At 36.8% G+C, this 23,174-nt stretch overlaps 1 protein-coding gene across 3 annotated transcripts in view; it reads right to left on the bottom strand.

Moving 5' to 3' along the window:
• The window catches only part of zfyve28 (zinc finger, FYVE domain containing 28), a 33,346-nt gene extending 13,715 nt beyond the window's left edge, over window positions 1-19,631 (bottom strand). For 2 of the 3 annotated variants that reach the window (XM_042501101.2, XM_042501100.2), the window contains exons 1-2: window positions 19,240-19,630; window positions 975-1,115 (exon numbers count right to left, since the gene is read on the bottom strand). In XM_042501101.2, coding sequence (XP_042357035.2) covers window positions 975-1,115; window positions 19,240-19,275 — 177 coding nt within the window. In that variant the 5' untranslated portion in view covers window positions 19,276-19,630. Of the gene's footprint in view, window positions 1-974; window positions 1,116-19,239 lie in introns of all 3 variants that reach the window. The other variant, XM_088087135.1, reaches the window with a different exon arrangement.
• Window positions 19,632-23,174: the final 3,543 nt, after the last annotated feature.

Below are 23,174 nucleotides of genomic sequence, written 5' to 3' on the forward strand. Positions count from 1 at the left end.
CTGTACAGATGTCTGGTTTAATTTACCATTTTTGTCTCCATACCTGCTTTAACTTCTAACATTGCAGTGTCTTACATTCCTGTTTATAATTTAGTTTAAAATAATAAAGCTTCGATACTTTATTAAGGAAAATTGTTCCTCCAAAAGTAAATAGTACAATAGCGTGCCAAAAAATAAAAATAAATAAGCCTGTGTAAACATACTTTTTAACAGTTGTAACAGTTTAGTTCTATGTAAAATTAGTCCGGATAGACACTAATCTGGCACATTACTGCCTCTCAGGACCTAATTGCACCTATAAATGAAAATTCAGTTTACTCCAGAAACAGTTCAAACTGACCGGGCTGATGGGGTGGCACCTGGGGTGGCCAATCAGATTTCAGGGGAGGCCACCCCAGACCACTCTCTAGACACGCCCTTGCAAAGCAGAAAAAAACATTTGAAAAACTCAACAGTATTGTCTCCTTTCGGAAATCCTGATCTGATTAGTCAAGACAATCCACAGACCTAATTAGTTAGTTGGTTGGTGAGTTAGTTAGTTAGTTAGTTGAACTTGGAGCACCACAAGAAGAGTGTCATCTTGTTCCATTATATTCAAGAGAAGACAGTCTTCTCTATGCCTGACATCTCCAACGCTCAGCAACTCACAACGAAAAAATCTAGACTGATAAAGAGCACGAGAGGTAGGGAGTAAAACTATGTTTTTTTTATTTTAGGAGTGAACCATCCCTTTAACGGCCAGTGTGAAAAAGGGGAATGATTACAGCAAGCAAAACCTGTTTCAATGTCTATATGAGCACCTGATTTTAAATATTATGATCCTCTAACTCAAGCTATTTGTATGTATTATACATGACAAAAAAAAGAAACAGAAAAAAAGAAATAACAACGCTAATTCACAAAGACTGAAATGCATCCACAGTGAATTTAAAGGCACAGACAGATGATGACTTTGTTGGTTTCTGCCTGCTGACCTGACAAGAGCGAAACTGATTGACCAACAGGGTACATCTCTGAGGGTCCTTCCTGCCGTCGAGGCTGTCCAGCTCAGTGGCCACCTGATTCAGCTCTTCATCAGCGTAGTAGAACTGGGCCAGGAGCTGAGGGTCCGTCCTCTGCACAGAAACACAAAGAGACACAAGGAGGTCATTTTAAACACTGGTATAACTGTGTTTGAAACAATAAAGATGAAGGAATGCATAGAATTTTCAAAAAACAAACAAAGAAATTTGAAATTATAATCAGTGTGATAATAACAACAGTGAACCATCTTTACAGTTTGTCTGTGTTCTATGCTCATTCATTTATTGTGTTATTTCTTATGACATCTTATACCACAAGGTACTGTACTTTGCACTCTGGCTGCAACTTAAGACTAATTTCATTACTGATTAACCTGATTATGTTCTTGATTAGTAGTTTGGTCGACAAAATGTCAGAAAATGGTGAAAAAACCTCAATGTGATGTCTTTAAATGTCAAGTTTTGTCTAACCAACAGTCCAAAACCCAAAACATATTCAGTTTGTCATTAAAGAGCAAAGAAACCTGAAAATATTCACACAAAATATAACCAGAGACTTTTTTTCTTATTCTTTTTTTATCTTTATTTTTTTAAAAGCCTAATCCTTCTTTTAGATTCATATAGCCTCAGCTAGACAATATATTCTCTCATTTTGGGTTTCTTTTAGTAGTCTTTCTAAAAGGTTGAAGCATGAAATTGGAGTCAGAAAAGTGATTACTATTTTATTACTATTCTGGCTATAAGAATTTGAGCATTTTGTATTTTTAACAAAGCAAAATGATTATTTTGTTTGTGTGTCAACATATCCTGTGAGTCACAGACACACTGTCAATGCCTTAAGAGAACTACAGTTGCTGGACTGATAACCAAACATCATAAGCAAAGCCATCAAATTTAAGATACCTCTGAATATGTTTGATTTAGAGAACTTCACTCTGATCAAAGCAAAGAACTGCAGTGCAAAAATGTTTAGTGCCCTTTACTAACTGGCCTCTAAGCTGTGGACACAAATACAGAATCAGCGCTCCAACAGCTGTGAAATGATCTGAGCCAACCTTGCATCTCAAAACAAAATATTAGCTGAGGAAATGACTGATATCAAAGCAAACAAGATTTCTATTTGACTCTAAACAGAGGGCAGGCTAAGCCAGGATAACTTGGAAGTCTGGAGACCACGTGATATGTTTTTTTTGACAGAAACAGAATCTTACTAAACTGTAACAGATGGGAATAAACTCCACAGTTTCTAAAACATACTAGCTGATCTCATAAGGTGCGTCAATTGTTGATTTTAGCTGCAGAATTTAGTAACTAATGTCAAGTATCAAAGAAATACGGTAAGAAACAGAGTGAGGAATATCATTATTCTATTGATATTTGCCGGTCCTGATCCAATACTTGTATTTACCTGGATAACACAGCTGCACAATGCACACTTCAAGTACTTCAAAGTTATTAAAGTCAATCCAGTGTATATTCTTATAATTTACTAGCACTGCAGTGCCAGCAATCAAAAAGTGCCTTAAGGTTTTTAAAATTATTTGAAAAATATTTTGTGTGGCTCTTACCACAATTCCACTGAGTTCATCATTTGTTTTTTCAACAAAATAAAATGTGTCTTTAGAAAATGCTTGCAAATCCACTTAATTTCAAATTGTAATAGTACAGAACACTATCAACGATCAACACAACAACAGTTCTACCTCAGAGTAGTGCTATAGCTGAACTTTGACGTTCCCAGTAACAACAAATAAAACTCGGTCACAATTGTGCTTATTACAACGTTGTAGTAAAACTAGTTTACTAAAAATGAACAAAGAAAATTTCAAGTCCACTTAAACTGGTATAGCAGCTTAAAGTAAACATGAAAAAAATCAGTTTCTACTTATTGAAGTAGCAGCACTACAAGAAAACCTGAATATTTGCCACAAATCGTGCAACAAAGGATCGCGTGGGGCGCGTGCTCAAAATAACTGATCCCGATCAATTAAAAAAATGCACTGAGTGGACCTGATACTGATCCGTCTAATCTGATTAGGACATCACTAGTTATTCATTATTTAGGAAAAGGACCTGTGTTCATTTATCAAACTAGTTTCCATGTGTAGTGCTATTGGGAATTAATGTGTACACTATTTAGAGCTCTTCATAACTGAAATACAGTGTCAGGCATGGACAGCTGCAGTCTCCACAAAACCAGCTTGATGCTTGGCAGTTCTCTAACTGTGGGCAAGAAAAAACATGAATTACGTATGATGTTCAGCAAGTTTCCTGGTTACAGCACCGCCGTGTTACTACAGCACTTTGGTGTTAACAGGTGGAGTATTAGCATAGTTTCACCCACTCTGTTAAACCCAACAGTGAACTCTTTTAGTCACCCTATGCTTTAAAGGGATATAAACCGTAATCTCATGCAAAAAAGCATTAAACTTGGAGCAGTCATGTCGAGGCAATAGCAACATACTTCCAGTCTGTAGGGACAAAAATAAAACCAGGTAAGTAGGGCATTCTATAGGCCATCTTAACAACAGATTGCTCTCCCATTTGCCAAGGTAGTCTGATGATTTATGAGCACACACAAGGCATGGGTTATACAAATTCATACACATAAACACATTTTCAACAAGTACAGGAGGGTAAATGATAAAAAATGGCATTAACCCTGACAAGAGGAGTTAACAAAGGTTAATATAGTGTGAAAGCTCCCCAGAAGAGTGGGTGTAATTAGAGAGGCTGGCCCTGGTAGAGGATTTATGTCATTATCTCCCTCCATGCTCCCCTCAGAGTGTGTCGGGGGGAGCAGCACAACACAGCAAATCACTGTGCTGCAGTGTGAAGCGAACGTACAGTACAACACACAAGGTGTGGAAGAAATAAATATGTAAACCCAACGTTTGTATTGCTAGGCCCTACCCAAAATGAAATAATTGTAATTAAATTTTACACATAAGAACTATCAAGATTCCAATTTTTGAATCACAAATTGATCAAACACTGTATACACTCACACACACATATCCTAGGGAGGGCTCACGTTGATCGAAAGGTTAATGGTTTTGAAAATGGCGACCGCATTCCGACGTGCATCATCACAAACCACACAGACCCAGTGACGGTACAGGAGCTTAAAAAGGACAGCATGACTGTGCAGACTGGAAGAAGGGAGAGCAACGCCCATATACAGGCTCGTTCTGTCTGCCACACGTCGACTGTCTGACAATGTTTTTTTCGTGAAGTCGAACTGAATGCTGGTATTTACTGAAAACCTCTCGCAGGACCTTTTCCCTTAAGTTTGCAGTGCTTCCTGTTGCGTGATGCTCTCCCTGTGGGCCCTCGCTCCTCTCTCTGAATATGATACATGGTGCTGTTCCCTCACTCTCTCTCATTAATAATGAAACAAACAGCAAGGAGAAAACACAGAGATGTAACCTACAGCTGGGGTACTTGTCGCATCATTACTGTGAAAAGGAAGGGAAAAATATTTTATATTTTAAAGGTTATTTGGAGGACTGAGCTATGTCACTAAATTACAATTAACGTGGGAAGGGATATATTTTGACAATGGTAACCTTTATTTTTTGTGAATGTCATGTTTTTTTGGGTGTTACCGCAGTTGCAATTTTCTAAAATAACTGGTGTTAGACTTGTGTTTTCATTTGCCCACAGGCAAATTAGAGCTGAATTAGGGTGAGTTACAGAACAGCCGTGCCTGATTGGAGCATATTGGGGCTTATTTTTTTGCACGACACTTCAGCAGGGAGAAATGCTTGTCGAAATAAAACCCAGTTTGTCTAATGAAGCAACATCAGCAACAATCACGCAAATTTTGTTTATGTGTTTGAATTTTGACATCTCTGTCATGATAAGTTTACTGAATAAACTGGAAGAGTGATGCAGAGAAGACATTTAATCCAAACTAAAAGAGGCAGCGTGTCTATATTACAGCAGGCAAATATAGTCAGTGTTTCACACTCTTCTCAAGTGTTCTTTCTTAACAAGGTCGCACACATGCTCGATATATAAATAATCTGTGAAGAATGGGAATATGCAGCCACCACATTACAGTAAGACAAAAAATAATCAGCAGATTGAAATAGTCATATTCATCATCGCACTGGCATTGCTACAATAGAAATACATTTAAGTGGGTTCCTTTGAATGTGTAGGCTAATGGGAAATGAGCACATAGGAAATCTTAATTAAATAAGGAAACAAACAAACTCACTGTAAAATGAGGTATTTATCATAACATGCAAATGTATTCTCTTAACAGTGAGAAAGGCTACAATATCACCAGTCAGGAGTCAGATTAGACTGGACTTTACACAACAATGAGTGGGTCTATGATATAAATGTCATGATGACCAAACAGGAAACAAGAGTGGGAGACAGTGAAAGACCTTTTTCTAGCACCGGCAGGCACAGCACGGCCCACAGAGTGGTGGCATTCATTTTAAGATTTCTGAAGCATATAGGCCGACGTTGGCGGAGGAAGAAAAGAAGCATTTGAGACAGACGCCATCCTATAGCCTCCTCCTGCTGCATTCCTCACACAAGAGGGAACATTCCTGCAGCATTGCATCATGGGGGAAAAGTCAAAGGCAGGCAATGTTCAAGACATGCCGATTTACTCTCAGATAGACGAGGACACTTGAGCTGTTCAGTCTATAAGTTTGGAATAATCATTTATCAAACATTAGAGAAAAAGGTATGAAAAGATTAAATGAGAACAGGTTGAAACAGGTTCAACCTCACATACAGGGAGATTAGGAAGATTTCAGTTGTTACTATGTATTTGCACCTGTATTTGCCAGGCGTGACTATTACCAGAGACAATTTAGAAATGAGACGGCGCAGCTAAGAATCATTTTTTGTATCTGTGTCTCGTGGGCTTTGCCATTCCCCTGCCTTTTTAGGCGACTAGTAGTGGCATGTTGTATAATGATTTTATTGTATTCTATTTTCATTTTATTTTATCTTATTTTATTTGTGCATATATACATATGTGAGTGTATGTATATGTACATTGTATTTATGTGTTTGTATGAGATTATATATATATGTTTCTCAAAAATTGTTAGGTTTGAAATCTTGCATGTGAAACACTTTGAGCTGCATTTTATATATGAAAGGTGCTATACAAAAAAAGCTTATTATTATTATTATTATTATTATTATTATTATTATTATTATTATTTCCAGACTGACCAAACAGGAGAAAATCAAGTTTGTTCAAGACCTGTCTCTGTCTCAGCGACACACTCTTACAAGATCTGGCAACAACTGATACTATCTCGTACTCCGTTGATATCAGATATTGAGCTTGCAGATGGAAAAAAAAAAAACTAAATAATTTAGGAGACGCTGAATTATCTGTACAGTAGTAATATAGGGGTATTATGAACATGTTATCAAACTTTTTTTAACATCACTGTCATCATCAATAGGGATTTGTATCTCCACACCTCTAATATATATAGATACCATGTCATTCCTAGATTTACAAAAAATGTAATGTATTCATTGGCCTTTTAGATGATTGCTTTCGACTAACCAGCACTTTAAATGAATGACTGATTTACAAATTACAAAAGTTTTTACGAGCTAAACTAGCTTTCTAACAGCTGCTACAGTTTGACAATAATGCTATTTAAACAAATTTAATTGAGTTAACACCTCTGGCTAACAGTTTATAAGAAATGAGGCCATACAGGTCCTAATCCTTTGTTTGAAATTCAAATTCAAAGCCTTGAAAGGTAATATTTACTTTGTTAAACTGACTATGAGTCAGTGATGACGTTGGACTCTAAAAAGCAAAAAATAAAAAAATAAAAAGGCAAACTGTCTGGTTACATAACAGATTGGCACGGAGTTAAGTATTGGCATTTGGGTAATTGCTTAAAAAGATGTAGTCCTGCTGTAACCTGCAACTAATAAATAAAAAGCAAATATATAAACCTTCAGACTGAGAAAAATAAATACATATCGACAAAAAAACAACAACTGACTAGTAACAGTCAAATTAAAAAGCTGGAAAACAACACCTTCCTTCAAGGGTATTACAATAGTTTAAAAAAAATAAGTGTGTGCCCACCTGGGGATTGGACTCCTGAACTTGCGAGTTGTGTCATCATCACCAATGACAGCTCTACCTTGCGCAAGTGAGGAAATGAATCAGCAGATCTGGCTGCTATCCCCTGTGGTGTGCCGCTCTCCTGTTATACTCCTGCTGTCAGTTGTCCTGGGTGCCCTCTCTTTGAGATGACTCAAAAACTCTATCCATCGTGGTCAGAAAACCCATCATTTCAGACTATTAAGCTCCCATAACTTCACCCAGAGTGACAATTACTACTAAGCCCCCTTTAGTCACATCGTTTCACAGTGACTCAGTAAAATTTCTGTCCCTTTTGTTTAACATAAAATCAATAACAGGCATTGACAGTGTGACTCTTATTGAAGCGTGTTACTAAGAGTTGCCTGCTGCTGTACCATCAACATTTTCATCAGCCAGCTCTCTCCTTGAGCGGCTGAATCCGGGGCTTCATTTCTATTCAGACTGTGCAGATGATGGAGGCCGTCAGGCTAATGCTTCATGAACGTCCATAGCATCGGTGCGTGCACATTGAGCCCACTTAAGGGACTTATGAGAAACCTTGCCTCTGTCCTCCATACTCTATTCCAGGCCCAATTTGCTGCCTTCTGGCTGCCATCCAAGGATCAGAGGCAAATATTGTAGGAAGGTAAACCAGTTCACTCTGCTTCATCCAGTCAGTTGGCAGACTGGCAAAAAAGCAGCCGGATACAGTTCATCACCTCATTTATTATTCAAGACTCAGCATAAAAGCCCTGGCAAGAGTGAGCCAATCGCTTTGGTAACAAACAAGGAAACTTCCTCAGCCATTATTTATATTAAGTTTGGCAGAATAAAAAGTATAACCTCTCTAAGAATGCAGTGTTACAGTGAGGTATGTTCACTTGTGTTGAGTCATTCCTTTCATGTTCAGCTTGCATCAGGAGTTTCTTTCCTCGCCTCTGTGTTGTTTTTTGCAGCTACAAAACTATTGATGGTGGCTTTTCAGGCATAAACTCAGACTGTCTTAAAATCATTCACATTTAAAGACCACTTCAGATTTTCTTTTGAATAAATGTGCAATTAAATCAACAGCACTAATCACAGACTGCTGAGGAGTATGTCTGCACTAACCAGCTGAAAATTGGATCCGCAGCAAACTACAGATTTACCTTCATAGACTCAATACGTTCAGAGTGGTCTGCCCATCTGCACTGATGGCATAATCTGTGTGCTTGCCTCCTCTCAGAGGGCTGCCCTAATCTCGCTTTTGGATTTAGCAATGACCAGTGCATGTGCCTGGCACATGATTTAGCATGACAGGCCGAGGTGACATGGGGGCAAAGAGGATTTAGGTGGCTACAAGTCGTGTCCAGGAGCCCCTGATGATAGTGTGGTGACACGTGGGAACCCCCTTCTTCCCAGCAACAACCGGAAAGTTCTTATGCAAGAAATAATCTGGTTATACAATCCAGAACTGGCTGTTAAAATGTGGCTACAGAGGGGAAGGAGATTTTTTAGATGCACAAAATCAACAACTTGACAATTTTCATGGAGTGTCCTGAAGATATGAGAAATTGCTGTAGATGCCTCCTATCTTTGAAGAACAACACCAAAAAATACTACCATGCCTAACATTTAAGAATGAAACTAAAACAAATCCACCTATGCCCTGGCATGACTCCTTCATGCAATTTTGACCCACATCCCTGCTTCACTGCCGAGGATGTGAATGACAGGCTTGTTCTATCTGCATACCTTTCATTGGTACAAACAGTGACTGAGAGCTGGCATTGCTCCGACTGTCCCACATTACACACAATGACAGCAGTGGACGACAACGGTAAACACAAATCTTTGATTACTGTATGCAGAGATTAGAATTTAAGTCACTGCGCTTGTGCAACTGGGATTGCACATAAAACTGCACAACTAACATTTTGACTGGCAACAATTTAGAAAAACAAAATCATAAATAATACAAATGTAGCAGTTATCTTTTTATATCTATTTGCCAATGTCAGGGTGTATCTTAGCTGGTCTGTTATTTTTTCTTGTTTCTACGGATCACTTATAGCATATATTAACTTATTTTTGAGTCATTCCCTAAAGTAAATTAATTTTATGTTCTTTTTGTGTTTTATACTGCTCGTTTAGTATTTGCATTTTTTGGTTTATGTTGTCTGTCTATAACTTATGTTGCTGTCTGTCTTAGCCAGGACATTCTTGAAAAATATATTTTTAATTTCAAAAGTTTTTTTATGGTCAGTAAAGGTTAAATGAACACATAGGTTTTTACCCAAAACAAAGCTTTATTTTGCAGAGGGTTTTGGGTATGAACACTGCTATTGTTATAAGCTTTTCATTAAAAAGGGTACATTTAAAACAGTGTTCATCAGGGATTCGTTAGTGACTTTTGTCAAGCCCTGCCAACACATGAAAACTACAGGATGTAGTACATATTTTTCTTTCCATCTACTCTACACATGCTGTTTTCTATTAAAATAGGAGTTAAAATATTGAAAACTCTTTGAATTTGAATTTGTCAGTTCTTCAGGATTTCTTATCATCCCAGCCCTAGAATCCAGCAAGAAGAAATACTAGAGCTACTAAAGAGAGACATCCTCTCATTTTATCTACTCCCAACTGTTTCCAAGGCCAAAATCTAATCCCAAAAATACAGGCCTACTGTTCTCCTCCTCTCCTCCTTTCATTGCCATTCTCCCCTGCTGATAAGACAGAGCCCAGAGCAGGAGGGGTGGCATTTCATTTGCTGGCTCTTCCTAGAACAATCAGATTCATAATATAGACAAAGGGCACCTTGAAAGCATGCTTTATGTTTATCATCAGTGACAATGAAGAAAGGACTTTAAAAAGCCTTTGATCAGAGAGGGAACCAGTTATTGCCAATAAGAAATCGGATGCAGCAAATGAGCGCAGTCTCTCAGGCCATGCCAGGACAATCTGATTCTCTGTAGTACTCTTAAATCTCACTCTTCTTCCGCAGCTATTTTCTTTCAATCATCGCTTCCCCACACCTCGGACAGTGGGCCCTGATTCCCCAATCCTGCAATGAATTTAAAAAGACCTTCAATCGCCTCGCCTGTCTCAATCTGCACTAGGGTCAGCTCTCTAAATCCCGGCAGCTGACACCAAATCAATTACCGCATGGCTGGTGGGTAAGCAGAATGGGACGTCCACAAAGAACTCCAGAATTAAGGCTAAATATGAGGACACGCTGGCTACTGCTCAGCAGTTTGCCGTTCCCTCTTCTTTCGACTCCGTGCCAACAGTGCAGAATCAACTTTGTAAAGACAAACCCCTAATGGCTTCACCTGCTCTCAGTCCTCCCGCCTGCATGTTCACAAATATTCACAACAAACCAACGAAGTGATAAATGACGAATGAAGGGCAAACAAGAAGGTGAAGGAAATCATGTTAACAACAGCAGAACCTATCGCAGCCAGGAAGGGCAAGTGACCCAAAATCTGTCAAGTGTGTTTAAACATTTTCACTGGTTGCATCAGTGTGCCTGACATTTAGCAGGTACATTTCTGCATATGCACTGCATTATTTTTTTTCCCATCCACATTATGCAAAGACCTAACCCACCCTGTACTCCTCCTTGAGCGACATTACAACCTTAAAACACACCAGCAGTTCAGAATGAAGAGAACTATTGATTGTTTTCTTTTGTCAAGAAAATGGCACGGTGCCCGTTACACCAGCCCAGACCCGACATCATCGGTGGAAGTAACCGCTGCACCACCTGTCTCCCCTGTCCTCTAAAAGATGTCATCTCATCCTGCCCCAAACCTCATTCAAACTCTCAAAGCCGATACTGAAAAAAAGAAGGAACAGTCAAATAGATATTTATATTGAACAGCCAAATCAGATTAACTCTGAACAAATTTAAGTCTGGTGTACAGCCCTTGCGTTTACAATGGTTTTATAATGAGTTAAGAAATTAACAATGTGTACGGGAACTGACAGACAATTGTAGTATTATTGCAGCCCCATAAGGCAAAGAGAACAATTTTAAATGCAGCTTAATGAAAAATTAGGTGCACCACTGCAACCAAATTGTAAAAAATAGTCTGGAGTCCTGACAGGCCTGTTAAACTCTGTAAAAGTGAAGGAATCATTATGGAGGAAATATACAGCCATAATTCACTGGTTGTTCAGAACTGTGACAAAATATGTCCACGAGAGAAAAGTAGTTCTCTGATGGAAATATATATGGATGGCATTTCTTGACTATTTTATATTTTAGTTATCCATTAATTTGGAAAAAGCACCTACATTTGTATTTATTCAAAATATATTAAATATAAAAAATAAATGAATGGGTGTTAACTTAAAGAAGAGTGGGGCTGCGGATTATTTTCTAGATCAATCATTCAGTCAATAATATGGGAGAAAATTCTGAAAAATGTCCCCCAAAATGTCCTAGTGCTCGAGTTAATGACTTTCAGTTTGTTATTTCTGTCTGACAAAGAGTTGAAAACAAAAAGATATACAAATTAAAATGAACAAAAGGAAAGCAGCAAATGCTCACATCTAAGAAGCTTGTGCATTTTCGGTTGATTAACCAACTGAAATGATCAACACAGATTAGGAAAAAATGTTGCCAGTTAGTTTTCTGTCAGTCTGCTAATTGTTTCAGCACTCGGTGGTAGACCACATTATTATTTAACTGAATTTATGTTTTTTGTTGATAACAAAAATCTTTAATTCAGATTTATATTAAAGTTATTATCTACTGAGCTCATGGGGTGTCAACTTAATGACAGTATGTGCTTGAAAATGTGTCTTGGGTTTTCATTAGCACTGCTGCTGATTGTTGTTGTTGTTGTTGTTGTTGTTGTTGTTATTGTTGTTGTTGTTGTTGTTTAAAACATTACAAATAGGAAAAATGAATAGTCATCCATGGCTGCATGACCCTGCTTCAACCTCCATACAGATTTTTGGTGTTTTTTAATTAGACCTTCAGAGATAATACTGCTGCCTTAACCATGTGTCATAGCCACCTCTTCATAGATGAACATTTCCTTTCAAAATCAAATTCTACTGCTGCATTTTAAGTAGGGCCCACACAGCTGGCAACAGAAGGAAAACTGACTCCTGAGTGGATGATGAGTACAAAAAAATGTGTCGCTTTGTCAAAACCATCAGCTGTCAACCAGTTGAGTTTTCTTTCTGACAGTGCAGACAGACATCTCTAAAGCATCTTTTATGGTGGCTTAACAATAATTTATGACCATGATAAATACTTACATGCCTTGTCATGTTTCATTAACATGTGAACAAATGATTTTGCAACACTGTTTTTATGAAGTTTTACCATAAACCACTGAATATATGTATATAAGTTGAAGTTTAATTTAGAGCCGAAATGATTTACCCAATTATAATGGTAGATACATTTTAAAGTTGCTGTTTTTTAACAGAAACCCAAAAATGATTTGGTTCTAGCTTATCAAATGTAAATTCTGTTAGATTTGCGTGTGTGTGTGTGTGTGTTTGTTCCAGGATAGCAAATTGAATACATTTGGGTTTTGGACTGTTGCTCGAAGAAAATAAGACATTTAAATATGCAGACTTGGGCTTTCGTGAATTCTGAAAATAATCTGAAATAATATCTGAAAATTGATAATAAAAATAATGATTAGCCCTGGCTGTTAATATAGTCTTATTGTATTGGTCTGCATTATATTGTTTAAATTTAAAACTTTCATTAAAAGATTATAAATATAACAAGGCTATAACCAGACAACAATGACTTCTCTTTTCTTAGTTATCAGAGAACAGCAGAATGTAACATACATACAAACATTAGCAGTAAAAAACAGAGCAAGGAAGCACAGCTGGTACCTTTCTATAGATACTGCAGATGGAGTATTGAAACTCAACTTCAAATATTCAGAATCAATATGTTTTGATTAATCAATATTTTTGATGATACAAGGAGATAAGATGCTGAAATTTAGCTTTTGAGATTATACATTTGTGCTACAATAAGTGATTAAATAAATAACACTGTTGACATAAAATGACCTAAGACACAAAAAGCATTTGTCAAATAAATAAAAAGGTGTAATTAGGAAGTAACACTGAAAAACGACTTAAAAACTGAGAGCTTTTCCTATGATCGACGATTAACATAACCATTGTATATAATAACATTTTTCTAAAAGTAATTTTGTAAGAATCAATAACCTGTCAGATTTTTGATCACCTTGTCAAAGTAATCAGGCATTATCGTGTTCATATACTGGCTAACTGGCTCCACTGTTACACACTAATATGTGTCTGACATTTCGATAAGGAGAAGCACAGAAAGTATCAGCTACCCACGCACCGAACTGTCCGGTGGGGAGAGGGGGAGTGAAAGGCAAATTAGTACCATCCTGTAGATGGAGGTGAGTGCACCCGGCTTGGTGCGAGCTGTGACGCCGTCACACTGACAGATGAGGTGGTGTGGAGCTGAAGGTCAGCTCCTGAATGCCTGATAGAATAACAACTGAGAGAGGAACACAGGCTACAGAGGCAGTGCACTGCTTTAGTCTCCTGACATCTCTCTCTCTCTCTCCACCAGTCACTCTGCAAGTTTGCCGCTGATGAATGAGAGGTGAGGAAACAATGGCCATTTTGGCTGCTTGGAAACCTGAGCAAGGTCTCGTGTTTGTTTGCAGGGATGAGTGCTGAAGCAGTTTTTTATGAATGCTTCTCTGCTGATTTTACCCTCTCCAGAGCCTCTTTACCATTAAAACTTTTCCCTGAAGAATGCACAGTAGAGATGCATGATATTGGATTTTTTTGCTGATATCTGATATGTTGATATAAAAACAACTCATTTGGCCAATAACTGATACTAGGGATAATATCAGTTTGCAATGGGTATTGACAGACACTGGCTTTAAAATTAAATTTCAGAATCGGTCCAACATACTGATTTCTGACAATATGACAATACTTTTTTTTTCAATTGACAAAGTAAACATGTACAAAACATCAACCCTAAGTTAAAGTATTTTTCTTATTTTGCACAATGAATTAATATTAAATACACTAAAAAAACATGTATGCAATAGTCATTCACTGTGCAAAATAAGAAAAATACTTCAGCTTCAGTTGATGTCTTGTACATGCTCACTGTCAATAATAATGGTTTTTTTTAATAGGTTTGTGATATTGGCAGAAATCAACATGTTGGCCAATTCCTGTATTCCATCTTGAAGCCAATATCTACCGATACCAATGATGATATTATCATGCATCCCTACTGCACAGTCAAAGTTCAACTAATGAGCAGTCACAAAACACCTGGCGCAAGTAATAAGATCTCCTTTGTAGATACTTGGGGAAATAAAGGTTAACTACTCACACAAAAACCAGCTAAACCAGTTCAAATGCCTAGAAGGAATGTGGGAAATATCCTTACTTTGAGTTAAATATTATAGCCTTTCAGAGAAGCAGGACAATCCATTCTTACACATTTATCCTTTTGCGGGAGTTGGCACTTTGATGACAGAGTCAGGCCAAATAGACAGGTACATTATGTCCCGTACAGAGCTGCACACCGCTCTCCAACACACAGGGATTGTGTAGCAGGAGCAAGAGAAAGTCCTCCTCAGTGGGACTTATCTGGTGAGGTAAAGAGCAGCTCTGGAAATATCAATAGCTCCGCTTCAGTCAAGGGGACATGCTGATTCAACACTTTTCCGTTTCCAGGAGAACATAGTTCAATAATAAACGGCTTACTGTTGATGCAAAATGACAATGCTACACAGAGTTCAACTATAAATGCCAGAAAATGTGGGTTGGGCACTGATTTTAATTACCACAGAAATATTTTCTCTGTGTGCAAAGGAAACTTGCTAAAGCTAAAGCTGATCTTCAGTAGCAGGAGCATGAAGTGATCCGAACCCTCCTTTCATTACTGTTGTCGTTTCATACTTATTGGCATAATTACAGAGGCTTTTAGCGCCTTTCTCCTCACTCCTTTGAGGCAGAACTGATCATTTAAAACCAACAGACTTATGTGTAATTCTGTTAATTCCTACCATGGCTGTGATTTGGCAAAAAAGCCACTGATGTAATAGCCCAGCACTTTAGATCAGTATGATGTGACAATACTCTGGTGAACCCCAACACTTAGGGCTAACCCCAACAATAGACTGCCGAAATGCTGTGACAGCAAACATGGTTAAACAGAGAATAGAGGAGTGACGCAGGTGTGTGTATGTGGGAAAGGGCAGGTGGATAATATATAATCACAGGGATTTCATTTTATCCCTGTCTGACATTACTGTTGCAAAAATTCAAAATTACTGGTACAGTTTGACACTGAGACGCAGTCTTCCACTATCAGAGGGACTGACTTGTCAGTTCACACTGCCCATTAGAAAATGTCGGCAAGCCTTTTAACGATTCAGTGTGCAGGATTTAGGGGATATATTGGCAGAGATGGAATATAATATAACAATTATTTTATTTTCGTGTATAATCACCTAAAAATAAAAATCATTTTGTTTTCGCAACCTTAGAATGATCCGTTTATATTAGGGGTCGACAGATATTGGTTTTTCATTATTAGTACTTAATGAGACCAATAACCATTATTTGGAACTGATATGCATTTACAACAAAATTGAAGATCTTCTTTCAATATTTAGAATTTGGAATATAACACCAACATAAAACTTAGTTTAAATTTCTTTAGCAAGCATATAAATCAAAAATGAAACTGAACTCAAGTGAAAATTTAAATTAAAAATGAAGTTCCTCCCATGCTGACACATTCTTTGCAATTTTTAATTAATTAATTTTTTGGACAACCATTAAAGAAAAAATGCTGATACAGATAATCGGCAAATGCCAAATATCAGCTCAAATAATCATCCAGGCTTACAGTCTGTTGACCCGTAGTTTATATCTACGTTGGGAAAAAAAGCCTCGGAGAAAGACTGGTTTGTAATGGGAAACAGCTTTATTCTGTTTTTACCATTTTTTATCATCTGGTCTGTTTGTTTTGGAGAGAAAGAGAATGTGTCTCCTGCTGGTCCTCATCCAGAGTCCGCTATGTTGAACCACCAGGTTTCTACAGTAGCCCGTAACAGATAAGCTGAACAGCGGCTCTCAACAGGGCAATCCGCGTTTTCGCATATGCCTCCGTAGTAAGTAGCCCTTCACAAAGAGCAGTGTCGGGAAAACACAGATTTCTAAAATGTGAGATGGATTTTTTCAGTGTTTTTACAGGTTTCAATCCCCAGGTCCATTTATGTTTTTAAAGGAGTAGACCCCTGTGGATAATTCAGCTCCTGGTAAAAAACAAATCCTGAACATCTGGATTTTAAGTTATCAGAGAAAAAAGGTGAGCTCATCTTAGTAGCTGCTGTCTACCTGTACAGCCTCAGAGAAACACTGATAAGTATCCTGAAACTGCTTATTCAGTGTTTTTTACCCTGGTCCGTTTGTTTTGGAGAGATAAAGACCACTGTGAATAATTTGTCTCCAGATAAAAAACTGAAAAATGAACACTAACAGAATTATATCCTGGAAAGGTTTCAAATGGTTACAATTTGCAATCCTCGCCATGAGATGTCACTAAATCCCCCTAAATCTTACACACTGCTCCTTTAAAACAACTTTTTAATTTGCCAGATTACACAACACTGATTGCCAAGAAACACAACACTGCACCACAGTCATCAACTTGTTAAAGAGGCTGTCTGTAGTATATTTTCCCCTGTTTCTATCAATAGAAAAAATCTGCCTCCGGGACTCTTATCCTACAGCTGTTATGATGCAAGACTAACTGTTTATGTGCAGCTCTTGTGCCAATATAAAAGGATTAATTAATAAAAACACTTAATGTTTTACAAGCTTAACAACTTTCTCTGGTGTGTGGACTAGAGAAGAAAACTTAACACCCTCATCTTTTTTAACAAAAATAAAGGTTTTTAGCATAAAAAAGTTTGAGAAATTCAATATTTTTCTAAAATTCCATAATGTGTTTATATAAAAGCTCTGCAGCTAATAACAGTAACCTTTTGTACCCATCCTCCAGAGGCTGCATTAGAATACTGTGTAGTACAAGTGATGTTTATCACTTCCTAAAGTGCTTTTCAGCAGAATATTTGCTCAGTCTTCCCAGTAAATAGACAACTTTTCGTAAAGCATATGAGTAATTTGGGCAAGGAGATGATGAGTGCATTTTAGCTGTAAACTCAAAGATATTACAGCATCCATAGCACAGTCATCATTCAACAGAAGCCGACAAGGTATTCTCAATCCAGCTTGAGCAAGAAATCTGACTGTTTATGATTCAAGAGAAATTCTTGAGGAAAGAGAAAATGCTTATGATGATACAGCAATAAAAAAATCATACACTGCTTAATGGCAACTTTCTTTAGATTTATGCATCTTTGTAGGTATGCAAGTCGTCGCATTAAGTAGCCTGCTTTACAATTTCTCCTCCTAAATCCTGAAAGTTACAAGAATTCCTTCCCTGGAGAAATATTCACATCCACTCAAACTAAAAAAGTGCTGCAGCTGGTATATATTAAACTGTTCATTTAACAAGGCAATCAAGCCTTCAATAATTCCTCTGCTGTGTCAGGCATGTTTCCACACTCTGAGCTTGATTTAAAGAATCGCAGCACATCTATTACTAGCTCACCCCAAAGGTGATGATTTTGCCTACAAATGGTGTGTCCTGGACCTGAGCAGCATTTGATCTATTTATCCAGTTTGGGGTGTTGTCTGCAATCAACAAACACAGCAAACCCATTCAAAGGCAACACGGCTGATACAAGCAGACATTAAATTAAACAATTAGAAAAAAACATAACAATTTTGATAATCAATTTGTCTTTAAAAAGCTTAAACGCCAAACATTTGACCTGCTTGCAGTTTCTCAGTCATGAGGTTTTCCTGTCTTTTGTGATAGTAAATTAAATATATTTGGGCTAATAATTTTATTTAAATGGGATGAGCCCCTTTTTGGTCTTTAAATATAAATCAACAAAAAACATATTTGAAATACTGAGTTTAGCTGCTTGAAAAGCAATTACAAGGAGATGGCTTCAGCCAGATGCCCCATACAGAGAGGACTGGTATGTATCTATGAAACCTTTGGAATAGAAAGAATTACCTTTTCATTTAGGCTTCAGGAAACTAAATTTGAGGTCATTTAGAAGAAGTGGAAAAAGTATATTTCCCCCAAAACGCCCTTCTTTTGTTTCACTATGTTTATTCAACCCTTTATTTTTATTCACTTACATCAAAACACCGTACGTTCTGTTTGTTTTTTGCTTCCACAATATAAAAGAAAGAAAGAAGAAAAACAAACAAAGAAAAAATGGTTCACTCTGTATAAGTACCTAACTAAAGATGACTGTGTGACTGTGTCACCAAATAAAGGAAAAAAAGATAAAAAGCAAAGTCAATACCTCACCTTGAGGTTAGGTAAATTATGATGGGCATTTTTCTTAATAGACACACCTTATTATTAATCGCTTAATTTTGAAAATAACTTCAAAATGAACTGATTTGTAAAAAAAATCAATTACAGCCCTAAAATACTCAGCTTTTCATATACCTCTCTCTCAATACCTACTTTACATTTAATTAATCTCGTTTTTTTCAAATAACATTATTATTATTATTATTATTATTATTAACCGTAGTACCATTTTTAATATTACTTTATCATTACTGTTGCTGTTCTTGTTGCTGCTGTGCTGATATGTTTTCTGTAAAGAATTGGTGACTATGTCACCAAAAACAATCAATTTAACAATGCCTGTCATTAATGACAATGCCAGCTGAAGGCAGCAGTAAGTCAATCAGTGTAATTCAGAGAACACTGTCAGGCTGTGATACTGTTAGCCCTGTCTGGCGCTTGCAAACAAAAGCATCATCATCATCATCATCAACAACAACAACAACAACAACAAAGGGGTTGCTGCTGGTTAACACAGTGTAACATCAGGAGCACAGGCTAACGTTAGCAGATGTGTGGCAGTGTATGAAGTGATCAGTCTCGCGAGCCACACTGATCGGCTAGCTATCTCCAAAGCTAAGCTTAAAATAATGACTGACTGCAGAGCTGACACAGCGCGTGGATGCAAGATAACTTACCTTGGGCTTGTAGAGCCACTTTCGGAACCGGTTCATCGTTACCTCGCCACCTTCCTTTGTCACCAGCCCCTCCTCTCCTCTCCTGTACCTGTGTGTCTCACAGTATCGGCGGTAGGCTGCTAAGCTAGCTCGCGCTGGTGGGTTCCAAAATGTTTAAAAAAAAAAAAAAAAAAAAACACAGCGCGCGCGATAAGTTGTCCTGAACGTTACACCGCGGCTCCGGGAGGGTATAAAGCAGATATTCGGAAACAACGACTTATTTCCATCTCCACTGGATCCCGAGGTTGGCTGCCTGTCTCCCCCGCCCGGCCACTTTCCAAGTCCCGACGATACAGACGAGCGGAGCGGCGACGGCTCTGCTGTTCTCTGCCTCTCTAACGTTACTTGATGACAGTCACGTTGACAACATTCACCTCCCACTTTCCCAGGAAGTGATGCCTTCATGTGCCGCTCCCAAATACCGTCATTCCAAACACTTTGTAGTCGGAAATATGACACTAATCAGACACTGTAAGCATTTATGAATCATCTTTTTAAAAAGAAAAAAAGAATACATTATATCAGCTATATGTAAAAAGTCGGTTAAACATTTTATATAGGTTCAAAATGATAGCAGTACTACTAAAAACTGCATCGTGACTGAGTTTATGATAAACAATCATGGCCTGCCATTGACCATTACAACAATACCGTTACGTTAATACAAATTAATGAAATGATCACTTTATTATGTTAACTCGTGTAATTGTGTAACTCATGATAACTTGTGCATGTATAAATGTAGGCTATACATTTGAACAAAATCCCATTCATTTATTATTTTTTTGTAAAAGCGTATGCCACTGTAGCGGACTACAGTGACTGAGAAAATAAAAACAAATAATAATAAAATAATAAGCATGACAGAATAACTTTTTTTTAAATTAAAAAATTCCCTTCAGGCATGTTTAGCATGTTTATAACAAAAGAATTGTGTTGCTTTTTATAATGATTTGTGTCAATGTCTTATTTTTATGTATTTATTTATTTGTATAGGCATATGCCAATGTAACAGACTACAGTGTCTGAGAACATGAAATAAATAATTTTCAAAAAGCATTACAGTGTGATTTATTTTTAATTTGTGTTTAAAGATTCCTTTAAGACATGTTTCTGATTTTTTTAAATCTCTGTTTTTAATAATGATTTGTGCACTTCTCTTGTGCTGCTTCTAGACATCTTTCATAAGAACATAACCATTTGAAACCTGAGCAAATTAGTTCAAATTCTTTCAGAAACATGGGTGGAAAGGCAATAAAATGTCTAAGTAAAAAAGAATAAAGCTAGGGAAAATTATTCTTACTATCACTGTATTTTTAATTACCATAGTTGCATATTGTAAATTATGTTGCATAAAGTTATACTTTTAAGCACTTTTTTCAGGTCATTTTCCTGTTTGTGTGTTTTTTAACTTTCTTTTTTTTTTTTTTTTTTTGCTAATTTTCAAGTAATTTTCTTGTACTTTTGTTAATTTTTGGGTCATTTCTTCTTCAGTTGCTCTTTGACTTGACATGTTTGTAAAAGAAATCGAGCCTTTGCTTAGGTTTTAGAGGGGTACACTGACATCTTTCTGCTAATTACACATACCACTTTAACATAATTACACACAATATGTCATTCAAATATTTATTTGAATGTGAGAGGTCAGATGTTAAAATTGACTTCAAATGTGGGGACAGTTGCAACAAGACACAGGGCACATTGCAACATGTTAAAAATACACTCAATTTTGCTTATGAACTTTTGCTTTTTTTCACAATAAGCAAAGTAAGCTGAAAATATGCATCCTTGTACAATAATATTACAATATTAATTTATTATAGTATTATTTATTTATTCAGCATTATTCATCAAATAGCAGTTATAGGCCAGAGGTTTGTTTGTTTGTTTGTTTGTTTGTTTGTTTGTTTGTTTGTTTGTTTGTTTGTTTGTTTTGCTGGCTAGTCACTTAGAAGTCATTATAACAATGATTCAAATTGAGTAAGTTCTGATTAAAAGGTCAGGACAACATGACAAAAGTACAGCTCATAAGAAAAATAATTTTAAGACCTCAAAAACTGTTGTTTTTTTCTTTTAACTTAATGCAGCAGCAGATGTTGAATGTGTCTCCTGTCTTCCTTGGCATTTAAACTGGAGGAAAAAGGAAGTGTCAATTTGGCAGTTTGGGAGTTGATTGCTAATTTTCCATCTTTGAAATCAAACTGTCAACGTTTTAATTAAGACTTCTTGTTCATGTTGTCCTCAGACTTGATCTTCTTATTTTTACTCTTCAATCATTGATGGCCAAGTCACTGTTAAAGATGACCAGTGTATGATTAAAATATTTAGCCTATTTAAATTCAAAACTAAACTTGTGCCCACAGAGTTACAACCTAGTGACTTTGCTTACATGCCCACAAAATCCAGCTTATGTTAATTACATCCATAGCACAGTCATCATTCAACAGAAGCCGACAAGGTATTCTCAATCCAGCTTGAGCAAGAAATCTGACTGTTTGTGATTCAAGAGAAATTCTTGAGGAAAGAGAAAATGCTTATGATGATACAGCAATAAAAAAATCATACACTGCTTAATGGCAACTTTCTTTAGATGTATGCATCTTTGTAGGTATGCAAGTCGTCGCATTAAGTAGCCTGCTTTACAATTTCTCCTCCTAAATCCTGAAAGTTACAAGAATTCCTTCCCTGGAGAAATATTCACATCCACTCAAACTAAAAAAGTGCTGCAGCTGGTATATATTAAACTGTTCATTTAACAAGGCAATCAAGCCTTCAATAATTCCTCTGCTGTGTCAGGCATGTTTCCACACTCTGAGCTTGATATAAAGAATCGCAGCACATCTATTACTAGCTCACCCCAAAGGTGATGATTTTGCCTACAAATGGTGTGTCCTGGACCTGAGCAGCATTTGATCTATTTATCCAGTTTGGGGTGTTGTCTGCAATCAACAAACACAGCAAACCCATTCAAAGGCAACACGGCTGATACAAGCAGACATTAAATTAAACAATTAGAAAAAAACATAACAATTTTGATAATCAATTTGTCTTTAAAAAGCTTAAACGCCAAACATTTGACCTGCTTGCAGTTTCTCAGTCATGAGGTTTTCCTGTCTTTTGTGATAGTAAATTAAATATATTTGGGCTAATAATTTTATTTAAATGGGATGAGCCCCTTTTTGGTCTTTAAATATAAATCAACAAAAAACATATTTGAAATACTGAGTTTAGCTGCTTGAAAAGCAATTACAAGGAGATGGCTTCAGCCAGATGCCCCATACAGAGAGGACTGGTATGTATCTATTTATTTGAATGTGAGAGGTCAGATGTTAAAATTGACTTCAAATGTGGGGACAGTTGCAACAAGACACAGGGCACATTGCAACATGTTAAAAATACACTCAATTTTGCTTATGAACTTTTGCTTTTTTTCACAATAAGCAAAGTAAGCTGAAAATATGCATCCTTGTACAATAATATTACAATATTAATTTATTATAGTATTATTTATTTATTCAGCATTATTCATCAAATAGCAGTTATAGGCCAGAGGTTTGTTTGTTTGTTTGTTTGTTTGTTTGTTTGTTTGTTTGTTTGTTTGTTTGTTTTGCTGGCTAGTCACTTAGAAGTCATTATAACAATGATTCAAATTGAGTAAGTTCTGATTAAAAGGTCAGGACAACATGACAAAAGTACAGCTCATAAGAAAAATAATTTTAAGACCTCAAAAACTGTTGTTTTTTTCTTTTAACTTAATGCAGCAGCAGATGTTGAATGTGTCTCCTGTCTTCCTTGGCATTTAAACTGGAGGAAAAGGGAAGTGTCAATTTGGCAGTTTGGGAGTTGATTACTAATTTTCCATCTTTGAAATCAAACTGTCAACGTTTTAATTAAGA

The sequence above is a fragment of the Plectropomus leopardus genome, chromosome 14, assembly GCF_026936395.1.
Source record: "Plectropomus leopardus strain MGB_pleo_1.0 chromosome 14, ASM2693639v1, whole genome shotgun sequence".
Lineage (NCBI taxonomy): Eukaryota > Metazoa > Chordata > Actinopteri > Perciformes > Serranidae > Plectropomus > Plectropomus leopardus.